At 36.4% G+C, this 13,931-nt stretch overlaps 1 protein-coding gene across 1 annotated transcript in view; it reads left to right on the top strand.

Annotated features, from left to right (window-relative positions):
* Pdzd8 (PDZ domain containing 8) overlaps positions 1 to 13,931 on the top strand; it is a 60,672-nt gene that overhangs the window by 12,733 nt on the left and 34,008 nt on the right. Inside the window, exon 2 of the mRNA XM_031390855.1 lies at positions 10,973 to 11,095. Within this exon, the coding sequence (XP_031246715.1) occupies positions 10,973 to 11,095 (123 nt within the window). The remainder of the gene's footprint in view (positions 1 to 10,972; positions 11,096 to 13,931) is intronic.

Raw genomic sequence — 13,931 nt, 5'->3', positions numbered from 1 at the left:
AAAAAAAAAAAAAAAAAAAAAAGAAATCTAAATACCACTTTAAGATCTGAATAAATAACTGAGTAAATTACTGAAAACTTGAACTTTTTAATAATTTTAGAGTTAGGATTTGAACTCAATTCTGAGAGTCTTGGAGGTTATGAGAAGTCATTGAACCAGACTCTGGTAATAATTGTTGGGATTTAGGAAATATCTGTGTTCTTAAGGTTTTTTTCTTGAAAACTAACTCAGCCTCTCTCTGAAATAGAAGCATGAGCAGACACAGAATGTGTGCTCTGGTTAGTTTATCCGAGGACAAATCATACTGCTTATAGTTTCTGAGACCAATTAAAAGAAAATCTAGATTTTAAGGTTGAGAGAGAAAAAGAACTATGTGACTATATGATTTAGCAATTGCTTTCCTGTTCTGTAGAGAGAATCTTCTCTTAGAATAGATTTTGTGTAGATTTCTTAAAGGATAGACAGGGAGAGTCATTAATCTTACAAGTATTGTTTAAATTACTTACTACTTGAATGTGATTATTATAAACAGTCATAGAAGTATAGGTAATATTAAAATCATTTATACTTCAGAAAGTATTTTGCTTTTACTTGAGAGAGAACAATTAAAAAGCTGGACAGTTATAACCTTTGAGTATTATTTCCTCCTCCTTGCTCTATTCAAATCTCTCTGCCTTCCTGTGTGGAGTGTGGCTTGTTTTCTGTCTTGATGTGACCAGACAAAACTGCCATAGCCATACATTAAGGCTCCTGCCTTTTCCACAGTTGGGAGGTGATAGTTTTACCTTAGGTTGTTTTTCTCTCCCCTAGTCCACAAGAATAGTTTATTCAATAAAACTTAATACCTTGTCAGGGGTACTGTATAGTCCAGGAATAATTTGTGATAAAGAACTAAAAATCAAAATAGTCCCCTTTTGGAAGTGTTTTTTGTTTTGTTTTGTCCTTAAATCTAGTAGTGAGAAACAATGTAACTAGGTTAAGCACCTGTCTAGTGCAAGCATGAGGACCTAAGTTTGGATCCCCCACATCCACATAAAAGATGAGCATGGCATTCAAGTACCTGTAATTCTAGTTCTGGTCATGGGATGTGTGGACAGGACCAAGAAAAGGTACACCCTTAGAGCTCATTGGTTAGCTAACCTTACTGAATCAATGAGTTCCAGATCTAGTGAGTAAGAGACACCGTCTGAAAAGATAAGCTGGAGGGACTAGAGAGCTGGCTCAGCAGTTAAGAACATTGTTTTTTTTTCCAGAGGACTTGGATTTGATTTTCAGTACCCTCATAGGGGCTTACAACTGATTGTAACTCTAGTTCCAGTGGATCTGATCCAAGCCCTCAGTGGCCTCTGTAGGCGTTAGGCATGTACATGATGCATAGACCTACATGAAGGCAAAATACCTGTACACATAAAATAAAATTAAATGATTAAAAAAGTAAGGTGGAGTTTGATGGGGAGCAATTACAATGACCTTGTAATTGCTAATTGATACATACCATGCAAGGTACAGTTTTAAAACAGTTATAGGCACTGAACTCAGGGCCACCTGAAATCTAAAGCTGAGGGAAGAGAACTAGCCATGAATGTAAATTTTGAGTCAATGGAGGTTCTGAAATGCTTCGTTGTGGAGAAGGATGTTTGCTCTTTGTCATGTCTACAGATACCTAACATTGACCTCAGGTCTCCACAATCATGTATACCTGTATTCAAACTCTAGCACACAAGAGTTATAATCTTCAATTCTTTCTAAAATGTAGTTGAGGCACCCTTTTGACTGGCCCTCTTAGATCTTTATAAGGGGACTTTATCAAGTCAAAATTATACTCATAGCAATATAAAGTATAAAATATAATTTGCCTTTTCTATTTAGTTCTCTTTTTCTTTTTTTCTTTTTTCTTTTTCTTTTTTCAAGACAGGGTTTCTCTGTATAGCCCTGGCTATCCTGCAACTCACTCTGTAGACCAGGCTGGCCTCAAACTCAGAAATCCTCCTGTCTTTGCCTCCCAAGTGCTGGGATTAAAGGCATGGACCACCACTGCCCGACTTCCATTTAGTTCTTTACAGTGGAGTTTTCAAGAAGTCACATGATATATTATGCCATTACTGACAGCTAATGGAATGAAAGCTTAATTTCTCATGGGGAATATTAATGGACATCATCTCTAGAAACAACAGCTCTTTGGAGTCCTCAGTTGAAAAACACATGTGAGGATCCCAAGAACAGAGTGCAAACTACTAGTTTAACCTAATGTTTATTTTCACTATATATAAAGGAACTATTCTTGTTTTTTCTGAGTCACTTTTGATAAATATTGGATATAGACATTATTTTCAATTGCTATTTAGAACTGCTAGTCCATGTTGATGATGTAAGACATACAGGAATGAGAATGGATCTGATGCAGTTTTGACTTTATCATTTATTGTGTAATAGCAAACAAGATATTTGAGTGTCTCATCTTTAATCTCCACCTATAGAAAATGAGGCTTATTAAGTTCCACACATTATTATGAGTTGCCAGAATCAAGGATACATGTGAAAATAGTGTGATTTACAGAAGTTTTAATGGCTAGGAATACTAAAATGGGGAGCAATTACAATGACCTTGTAATTGTTAATTGATACATACCATGCAAGATACAGTTTTAAAACAGTTATAGGCACTGAACTCAGGGCCACCTGGAATCTAAAGCTGAGGGAAGAGAACTAGCCATGAATGTAAATTTTGAGTCAGTGGAGGTTCTGAAATGCTTCGTTGTGGAGAAGGATGTTTGCTCTTTGTCATGTCTACAGAATGCCAGCCTTAATAGACAAAGTACACAAAGCTTGATATAAGGTATTTCTAGAGTATATCACTGTGTCTCATGCTTTATGAGAAACCACTCATCTAATTCTTAAAACACTTGTACAAGATTGACACTATTGCTGTCTTTTCAAATGAAGAAACTGGGCCTCTCAAAAGCTGAAGTAACTTGCCTGAAAGTTCTCAGACCTAGTAAGTATTAAAGCCAAAGTCTGAGACCAAGCAAACAGTACTACTTTTAAATTGCCTTATAAAAAACCAAAAACAAAACCCAGAAGTCATGGGGAAATCATAGAAAATCTGAGTGAAGGAATTCAGAGTTCTACAAAGGAAGAAATTATGGGCATTAAAATGGATGTGGAATGCATCAGCGGGGAGGAGGGCCAGCTTTGAGTAGAGAACTATTCTTCATTCAGATGAAGTTGACGTGAGATCATTAACCCCAGTGAAAGATATCTGAGTTATATCTTGTTTTCTCCTTGTCTTTTGTTCCTTCTTGATTCTTACCCTCTACTTCCCAGATACCTACCCTAAGAGTTCATTAATAGTAGAGTACTATTATTTTGTTATCACACTTGCCTAACAGCTTTTGCCAAAGCGACCTAAGGTGCACAAGATCTTAATACAGCTTTATTTTGAAAGGAGCAAGCTGGGCAGTGGGCATGTGCCTTTAATCCCAGCACTTGGGAGGCAGAGGCAAGTGGATTTTTGAGTTCAAGGCCAGCCTGGTCTACAGAGTGAGTCCAGGGCTGTACAGAGATACCCTGATGCAAAAAACCATAAAGGAAAAGAAAGAAAGAAAGAAAGAAAGAAAGAAAGAAAGAAAGAAAGAAAGAAAGAAAGAAAGGAGCACTAGCTTTGAGTATGAGTATGCCTCTGCTTTTACTGGCTGCATCTCTATTCTCTTTAGTTTATAATTTTCTCCTTTATATTAAGAGGATATTTGTACATTCACATATAGTGTTGTATAGAAAAGTATTTGGAAGTGGTTTTGTTATCTTCATGATACTCTTTGAATTGAGTGTTATACATAATACATGCTATATTTTTAACCAGTTAAAAATAAAAGAAAGAAATGCTGTCACATGTGTGTTTAAGAGTTAAATAAGTTAATAATATAGACAAAGCTCCTAGAACAATGCCTCCCACATAAATGCTAGCTGGATAAGAAGTAGGGCAGGCCTAGTTGTTGTGATAATAGTTCTAATGAGCTAGTTGTGTAGGCAGGCCATTTTATTTCTCAGTACCTTTGCTTCCCTGAGAAAACAAGGAGGTTACCACAGATAATGTTTAAGGTTTAAACATCTCTCCTGTTTGTTGACTGATGGTGTTCATAGTATTTTTGGTTATCCTTTAGTAAGAAAATGTTGCTCTTTTTTTTTTTTTTTTTTTTGGTATTTTTGAGACAGGGTTTCTCTGTGTAGTCTTGGCTGTCCTGGAACTCACTCTGTAGACCAGGCTGGCCTCGAACTCAGAAATCCGCCTGCCTCTGCCTCCCAAGCGCTGGGATTAGAGGCGTGCGCCACCACCGCCCAGCTGAAAATGTTGCTCTTAAAGTGTGCTTTCTAGTCATGCACTGAGATCTCAGTATATGGGTGTAGAAGACAGAGCATATGTCCTTTATAAATATGGAACAGTGAGGACAGGTACTTCAGAGGTGACATAAACACTTGAAGAATTCTATGTTTAGCAGGTAACATTTATGTTATGATACCTTGCAGTTTAGAAAGTACTAGCATTTAAAAAAAAAATCTCCATCTCACAAAGAATACAACCTCCCTGACTTTTAAACAAGAAACAGGAGATGAAAAACCATATTGAAATCATACGTTTTGTTACATAATAGAGTTGAGAGTGCCATCTATTTATATTGCTTTAAATTTTGTGTTCTTTTCATAATATTTTGCCTCCTCGGTAAGTCCTCCAACCACCTTGCCTGTATATTTCTAGAGGTAGAATTCTTGCTCTCTATTGAAAGGCTGTGTCCTTTTAAAAACTAATTGTTAGTTTGCCTTTTACTGGGCTGAAAACTCTAGTAAATTTATCATCCAGGATAGAATTCACAAGCTGATTGAAGTCGAGTAGCTCTAGACCTCAACATATTTTTATACTGGGTTTGTAATAAACCCTTCTCTAAGGATCACAGTGTTTGCAAACAGTTTTACTGCTGCCATGTGATGGAGATGTCACCAGCTGGCATTCAGGGTGTTTTACAGAACAATCTTGAAAAGACATCTTAGAATAAAAACAGAAGATAATGTCATCCAATATGAGAAAGAGGTTTAGCTTCTTCTGTAGGTGTAAAATTTTAATTATACATTTTAATATATACTTAATATGCTAAAGTAATACACATTTAAAAATCAAACTTGTTTCTTGTCCTTAAACATTAAATGAAGATTTAACTCACTACATGAAAAGTTTGTAATTGTGACAGTTTAGCTCAGAATATTGACAAGACAAGCAGTTGTAAAACCAGAATGAGGGGCCTGAATTCAGTCCTGGTAAACTCACATAGCAATGCTGGGGGTGATGGTGTGCTTGTGATCTCAGTGCTGGGGGAGGTGGGACATGAGGATCTTTGGGTCTGTCCAACCAGGGAAGCATACTTAGTAACTTCAAGGTGATAGGAAATACTCTCTCAAAGGAGGTAGATAACCTCACTGAGGATGACACCCAAGGGTTCTCTGACATCCACACGTGTCCACACATGTGTGTACCTGCACAGCAAAAACACACAAGCACGGGCTGGAGAGATGGCTCAGTGGTTAAGAGCATTGACTGCCCTTTTGAAGGTCCTGAGTTCAAGTCCAAGCAACCACATGGTGGCTCACAACCATCCGTAATGAGATCTGACACCCTCTTCTGGTGTGTCTGAAGACAGTGTACTTATATGCAGTGTACTTACATATAATAATAAATAAATCTTACAAAAAACCACACACAAGTAAGTGCACACACAGAGAGAAACGTCTTATTAGTCATATTACTATCTAGTCATCCTGCTTGGCCTAAAAGTAGGTATTCTCCTGATTTCTTATCTTTAACATCTTTTGTCCTATTTTTTTTAACTTTATAAATTGAATCATATTATGTGTGCTTTTTTTTTTTTTTGGTCTTATTAAATGTTTATGCATATGGCTGTATTTTTTTTCATTTTATTTTCTGTAGACTATTCCACTGTACAAGTATGCCTTAGTGGGATAATGATGGACAGTTGCTTAGTGTTGTTATGAATGGTTTTACACATCTTTTCATGATGTACATTTCTATTAGATACTGCTTGTGCAAGGATTGTTGAGTCATAGACTGTATGTCTTTTTAGAATTAATACAGACTTTCTTTTTTTTGTTGTTTGTTTGTTGTTTCTCGAGACAGGGTTTCTCTGTGTAGTCCTGGCTGTCCTGGAACTCACTCTGTAGACCAGGCTAGCCACGAACTCAGAAATATACCTCTGCCTCCTAAGTGCTGGAATTAAAGGCGTGCGCCACCACTGGCTGGCGAGATTTTCTAATTAAGTCTATTCCAGCAGTTTTTACATCCTACTACATTTGTTCCTATCTTCCTTTTAGTTAATGCATAAAAATTAAAAATTAAACAGAAGGATTTAATTAGGTGCTGAGGATTTAACCCACAACTTACTTTTACCATTGGGCCATAGCATAAACAGAAAAGTTGTATAAAAATTACTTGGCTGCCCCAAGTCTCAAGGTGTAGGAGTGACCAATTGTAACAGTTTCTCTTTTTAGCAGCTTCTAAGGTTAAGGCAATAGGTTCTAAAGCTAGATTTCTAGATCTTGGCTCTATCACTTTCTTGCTGTGTGCATTTCCCTTGAGCAAGTTATCTAAGTGATTTGTCTCAGTTTCCTCATCTATACAGTGAATGCTAATTATATACTTATCCATCTCATATAGTTACTATAGAAAGTAAGTTATAATACAAGGTAAGTGTTAGCTGTATGCTTCAGTACGATGTTGCTTCCATGTTGCTGAGTAATGTAACAACTATTTTTGATCTCGACTATAGTGTTATCTACTGTTTAAGATAGATGACTTATAAGATAGATTACTTAACTAATATCTTTTCTTACCATCCTTTTTCCAATATATTATATCACTGACACCTATAGTCTGTTCACTCTCAAGACCAATTTGGTGGTGGTATTATTATTGTTATTATTATTATTATTGCTGTTGTTATTATTACTACTACTACTATTTTCATTTTCATGTTGTATGGATCATATTTTCATGTTAATTTTTTTGGGTGGAAACAAGAAATTTCAAGGTAATACATACAGTACTGGTTTTTCCTACCCCAGTGCTTATATCTGATTTGTTTGTTTTTGAGACAGGATTTTTAAAATGACATTTTCATACATGCTTACTTTTGAACTACCTTCTCCTAGCTCCCCATCCTCCACCCCTTAAATAAACACTTTCACTCTCAATTCTTGTCCTTCTACTACTGTGTCATCACATGAGGGCTTTGAAACAGGATCTTACCATGTAGTCAAGACTAACCTTCACTTTAAGATTTGTGCTACATTTATAGGTGTGTAGCAGAATTGCCTAGCTGCTTGCTTGATTTTCAGTTACTGTCTAGATTATTCTAGTACAACATCCATCTCCTTTCAGTGTTAAGTTTCTGAGTTTGAGTCTGTTGTTTCTGATACTGCTGTGAAGTATAACTTGTTCTACAAACTAATCAATTAAAATGTGGCTCTTTCAGAAGTAGTTTCTTTGGTCAGTGCTTGATATTTGTTTGATCCTAGGAGAGATGCTTCTAGCCTTTTTATATCCTGGCTCTCTTGTGGAAGCTCGGGAGTCTAAGGTCTTAAGGTATATTGTTCCTTCAATGCACATATCTTCGATGAGTATCAGTGGTCTGTTGTGCACCAAGTTAGCATTATCAGGAAGAGATTCGGAGATGATTTTGACCCGCTCTGTCTTCCTTTCAGCAGAGTATCTGTGCTGAGGTTCTGAAAGTAGTGGTGGGAAAGAGACAGGCTGATGTGCTTTAGCTGTTTTCACCATGCAACCAGAACTCCGTGGGCAGGGATCAGGCAATCAGGGCTTCTCAGCACTGTCTGTGCAGCGTGCTGTTGTAGACCCCTCAATCCACAAATAACGTTTAGGCCAGAGAACAATATTTACCTTTTACTGCACTGTCGAAAGCATAGCCCTGTAACAGGTAGCTGGAGAGTGGTGAGAAGCACTGCTCAGTCTTTCCTTGTAGATGCAAAGCCCTCCATCTGGAGCTACAGCAGTGTAGAGTGGTCTGTCTCCCTGAGCTCTTTGAGAGAAAGGGAGCCATCTTGATCAGACTCAGCTTTCTTACTAAGTTTTTATAGAATTCAGGTTAGACTATATATCATACACTGTGTAACCGGTGCTCCTTTGAGAATTGTGACATGTTTTAACAAGAATTGATCGTTAGAGCAGCTGTGATTTAGCTAAATAACTTAGAGTATTAATGCTGAAGTTTCTTGAGAGTATAATGATATTTACAGTTTTTAAGTTAATAGATTCTTATATGTTCTTCATATTTTTTTGAACTTTTTGAATAGATGTTTAATTACTATTTGCCTTTAGAACCACTTAAGGGACTTTGTTTTGTTTTTAATTTTCTTTTCTTTTTTTTTTCCTTCAGAGTTTACTGGGGAGCAGGTTAGATGATCTCCTTACACTGTCCCTTAATTCTAGTCTTCCTAAGGTTAGGGTTTAAGTTTTTTACAGTAGGAGGAAGTGCACGTAGCTTGCTAAAGAAGGTGAATTTTCTGCAAGCCTGAGTGGGAAAGCTAGTGCTTTTGAATTGATAGGAGATGGTCGGATGGGAAAGTAAAGGCAGAGTAGAGACAGAGTGCCTTGTTGCTGTTGGGCTTCCTCATAGTTAGGGAAGTGCTTGGTCTTAAATAGTTTTGGGGTATGAATGTGTAGATTCTTTTGACTGGCTTATGAATGACAGCTTTATCCTGTTTAGTGTATTCATCTTAAATAGAATATATACTATTTTAGTTTTAATATATTTTATGCATAAACAATGTTAGCAAAACATTGTAGGCATTAATAAATTCAAGTTAGACTATATATCATACACTGTGTAACTGGTGCTCCTTTGAGAATTGTGACATGTTTTAACAAGAATCGATAGAGCAGCTGTGATATATCTAAATAACTTAGGGTATTAATACTGAAGTTTCTCAAGAATATAGTGATAGTTATAATTTTTAAGTTAAAAGATTCTTAGGTGTTCTTCAGAAACTTAAAAGGTTTATATTTTTCAAAGCTCTGAGATATAATATTATATTAATATCATAAGTATAATTTCTGATCTTTTTTTTAATCTCCAAAAATTTGGAGCATGTCTGAGTTAAATGGCTTCAGAGGCAAATCCGTATAGCTTTGTGGCAAATCTGGGGGGACTTTCTGCTTTCTATACTAGTTTAAAACCAGGAGAAAACAATGAGCATTGTTTGTTCCTACTTCTACTTTGTCCGGTAGATTTTCCTTTATTTATATTTACTGTAAAACAGGACTTTCCCTCCTGTATCAACATCCTTCAAAGTAAACCATAGAATACTACTGTTAGCTTCCACATATTTAATTTTAGTGTTTGATTTTTATAAATCAGCTCAACAGTATTGAAGCACTGGATATGAGACAAGCTGGCTGGTTTGTGAGGTACAGGTGTTGTTAGGTGAGGCCACTCTGGAGACTGGAAGGCTTCAGTGGCCAGCGTTTTAAATGACTACCAAATAAAGAGGAAAGAAGCTGCTGTGTTTAGTTTGCTATCATCCAAGATCTAAAGCCAAGTAGAAAAAGGAAGCACGAGAACTATTCTCTTAAGGAGCCAGGAAAGTAAACCCTCCAGTTGGAACCAAAGGTCCATGCTACCTTCAGGAGCATGCAGTGACTTCCTAGACAGAAGGGCTTGTTATATTAAGAGAATGTATGATTAGAAAGATTAACTGTGATGGCCTTTGTGTGTGAAACCGAGAATCTCAGTCTCAGAATCTTTCTTAGAATAAATGATATGTTAGCCGGGTAGTGGTGGCACACACCTTTAATCCCAGCACTTGGGAGGCAGAAACAGGCGGATTTCTGAGTTCGAGGCTAGTCTGGTCTACAGAGTGAGTTCTAGGACAGCCAGGGCTACACAGAGAAACCCTGTCTCGAAAAACAAACAAACAAACAAACAAATGATATGTTACCTACCTAGTCTGGTTTTAAGCTCTGGGTTCAAATGATCAAGAAGCCTTGGCCTCTTTAGTAGCTGGGATCACAGATTTCTGTCACTACACTTAGATATTTCTTGTTTTGTCGTTTTAAACTCTAAAGTTTCCTGCACAGGCAAATGTCATGGCTCATGTAGATTGAGAATCACAGAGCTTCAAAGCCCAGGTTCTTTCATATTCTTTGTCCTTTGCTTTAATGGAGGAGTAGCAGTTGTGGTTGAGTTAAAGTTTTGTTCTTTTTAAACTCCTACAGTTTATAACTCAGCACAGGCATCTCCATTAGAAAAAGGCTATTTTAATAATAACCACACAGTGCTCCAATAAGTTGTAGGTAGCTGAGTTGTTATATAATTTGGGCGGTGATGAAGTCAGTATAGCTTAAATTCTGGTTGGACCACTGCTGTGTAAAGTTGAATCAAACCTTTAGTAACCTTTGTAAACTTCACTATCTGGAGAAGGGGAAGTGCACAATAGCGTAGCACCCACTCTGGAGTGTGAGCATTAAGAAAACTCATATAAAGCAATGCCCATTGCTAACAAATTATATCTTCAGTAGTTATCTTCGCTAGTATTTGTTATTATCATTATTATGTACTAATCACTATCAATTTGTGTCCACTGACAGTGCATTCTAAATTTTGATCAGGTACTGTAGGAGATGCTTCTAATTTGGTCCAAAGAATTCGTCTCCATCCAAACTTTAGCCTTCTGGATCCTCTGGGTTTCCCTTCTCTGTGTTCTAAGTGTCCTGGGTTTGCTAATAGGGTGTCCAGAGAAGGCACCAGTTACTTCCCAGTTGTGCTATCCTTCAGTTTTGTAGAGCAAACACATTATTAAATGTTTTGAGTCTTGTTAAACAGGCTAGGTATTCAGTTTGTTCTAAACTATGATTATTATTCAGAAATTTAGACTTATCTTTACTTTTTATCAGGTTTAAGCCGTTTTTTCCATACCAAGCCTTGCAAGGATTTGAAGAAGATGAAGAACTTATCCATATTCAACAATGGGCACTTACTGAAGGCCGGCTTAAAGTTACATTGTTAGAATGCAGCAGGTATGTTCTTTGTTTTCTTTTCTTCTTTATGTGGCCAAGAACGTATGATAGAAATATATTAAAGACTGTTTGTTTATTCTGCTTTAATATTAGTTTATGTTGCATTATTTTTATCTGTAAATACTTTATACATAAGTTTAATGAAAACAGTCTTTTCCAGTTTGCAAAAATAAGTCATATTTAGAAAGTCACTTGGAAGCATTTATTTTTGCAATGATTCCCAACGCTGTGCTGTGCTGACATTTTTATCTTAACTTTGCCTACTGGAGAGCATTCCTAGCATAGTAGTTTTGTGAGTTATGATTATTAAAAATGCTCACTAAGTGACTAAGTCAGACTATGAACTCTGCGTTTGGAAGTAGTCTTGCCTAGGCTCAGTATTTTACCACTGTAGTCCATGCTGTGTTCATTTCTTGCCTAGATTAACAGGCAGAATGACCTTTAAAATGCAATTTAGCCGTCACTCTCCTTTTTGAAGCTCAGTCGCTTCTTTTGCTCCCAGGATGGCATCCAGATCTTCCTTTGGCCTACCAGTGTCTTTTTATCCAGCTTCTTTTTCACTGCCTTCTGTTCAGCCCTTAACTCATACTGTGTCAGCTGCACTGCCTTCCTAAGAGAGGGCCTGACAAGATATTCTCCAAAAAGCCAGATAGCAAATATAGACATGGTGACTTCCCCTGGTATCTGCCATGTCTCCCCCACTCTGGTATGTACTACAGAGGCACAAGCAGTACCTAAATGAACTGGCTTGGCTTTGACCTGGAACTTGGCCACTTTCAGTTAAGTTTTAAGTATAATGAAGTGGTATTTTGATGATTTTTTTAACCACTTAAAAAATGTAGAATTATTGATAGCCCATATAAAACAGGCAGTTGCCTGGATTGGGACTACAGCCTGCCACTTTTCTGCCTGGACATCTTAAAGGACAAGCTCCACCTGCCTTCTTAGCCCATACTGCCTCCTGCCTTTTGGAACCAGCCGGTCCTTGTACTCAGGCTACCTCCTTAATATCTGCCTTGCGTTCTAAATACAGTACACTGTCCTTAGACTATGTTTCTCCGTGACAGTTGACTATACCACTGACTACTTGTAACTTTTCATTTTCATTCCTAACTCATGATACAGATAAGTGCTTGAGTAGTAGGGTTAATTCATTTGAGTCTTTGCAAATAGATAATTATGAATATACTGATTTTTCTAATTTATTTTCCTAAGTCTTATGGTAACTAACAGTTATGCTTCATTTTTGTCAGAGAGTCTTGACAAGAGTCTTATTAGAAAAAAAAAGAGGCCAAATATGCTGTTATATCATAAAAGGAACCATCGTGTATAATAAAACAGATATAGTAGGTACAAGGCCTAGACAGAGTGACACCAGAAGGATAGAAAGAGAAAAACAATAAATGTGCCCTTTAGAAGGCTCAGGAAATTATAATTTTACATTTTAGAAATAATATAAAGGTCTAACACCTTTCAAGATAGTTTTCACCATAATTATTTAGTATGAAAAAGTTTGTAGTGAATAGAATATTCAACAGTTTTAAAAGAATGAAAGACAATTAAAAGTTTCTGTAGACCACTTGAACATGGTAAAGTTGTTCTGAATTGGCTTGCTGTGATGAGTTGAAGTTTGCTGGAGTTGTATACACACACACACATCTTTTTTTGAATGATACTTTAAAAACATGTCTACATTAATGTCATGTAAATAATTTACTGTTATAGTTTTAGCTTAATATTTTTATAAATGTTGCTAAGCTTTTAGAAACCAGACCTTGCATCAAGTTGAAAAACAAAACAGAATTTAGGACTGAAGAGACGACTCTGAAGTTGGACTTTCTTATTTTCCAGTGCTCCTGAGATTTGTTTCCAGTACTCTTATCAGGCAGCTCACAACTGCCTATGTATTTTTTCAAACTGTTCATTTTGAAGTAATAAAAAAGTTGTGTGTGAACAGATCTTAAGCATTTTTAGATATATTTATTTTTTATGTGTATGAGTGTTTTGCTTGCAGTATGTGTGTGCACCATGTGTGTGCCTGGTACCTGCAAAAGTCAGAAGAGAACATCTAATCCCTATGGAACCAGAGTCACAGATGGTTATAAAACTCAAGTGTAGTTATAGTAAGAAGATAAATAACTCAAAAACAACTCTGTAGAGATCAGTTTTTCCACACCAAGTAAAAGCGAATTTCTTAGTTTACACTAATCTTTTAAATTTAACTTATATTTTTATATATATGTGACAAAATGTGTTTATCTCCCATAGCATGCTTTAAAATATGCATATATTATAAAGTTACAAAATCCAAGTAGTAATCATTTTTCTAAAGTTCATATATTTATGTTGACTAGAAAATGGTGTTGCCTCAAAATTCTAAGAGGGATTTATCATATTGTTATGTGAAAGACTTGGGTGTTGCAATGGATATATTGAGGGGCTGATCTTATCAACAAATTAAGAACATGCCAGTAAAGTGAGGGTCATAAAATTTTGTTAATTGGGTTCTGTGCTCCAAAGCAGTACAAGTAGTCTGTGCTCACTGTAGGTGGGTGATGCTGATTCAGGTCACGTCTTCACTGAGTCACATTGTATTTTCTCAGCAGCTTTTAGGGTATTGTTTTGTTTTATAGGGATCTAAAAATATATCTTTAAAAGTTCTTGTTTTGTTTTGTTTTCAGTGTTAAGTATAATACATAGAAATCCACAGGCATTGACATGCTCAACCCCAAGTCATCTCCTTTTCCCCTATTTATTTCTTGTAATTGTAGCCTCATGACTTCTGGTTTTTCCCAGCAATTACAGTTCCTTACTGTCTGTATCACTTACCTTTCTT

Source organism: Mastomys coucha, unplaced genomic scaffold, assembly GCF_008632895.1.
Source record: "Mastomys coucha isolate ucsf_1 unplaced genomic scaffold, UCSF_Mcou_1 pScaffold21, whole genome shotgun sequence".
Taxonomy (NCBI): Eukaryota; Metazoa; Chordata; class Mammalia; order Rodentia; family Muridae; genus Mastomys; species Mastomys coucha.
This window is presented reverse-complemented; position numbering and strand designations above follow the sequence as displayed.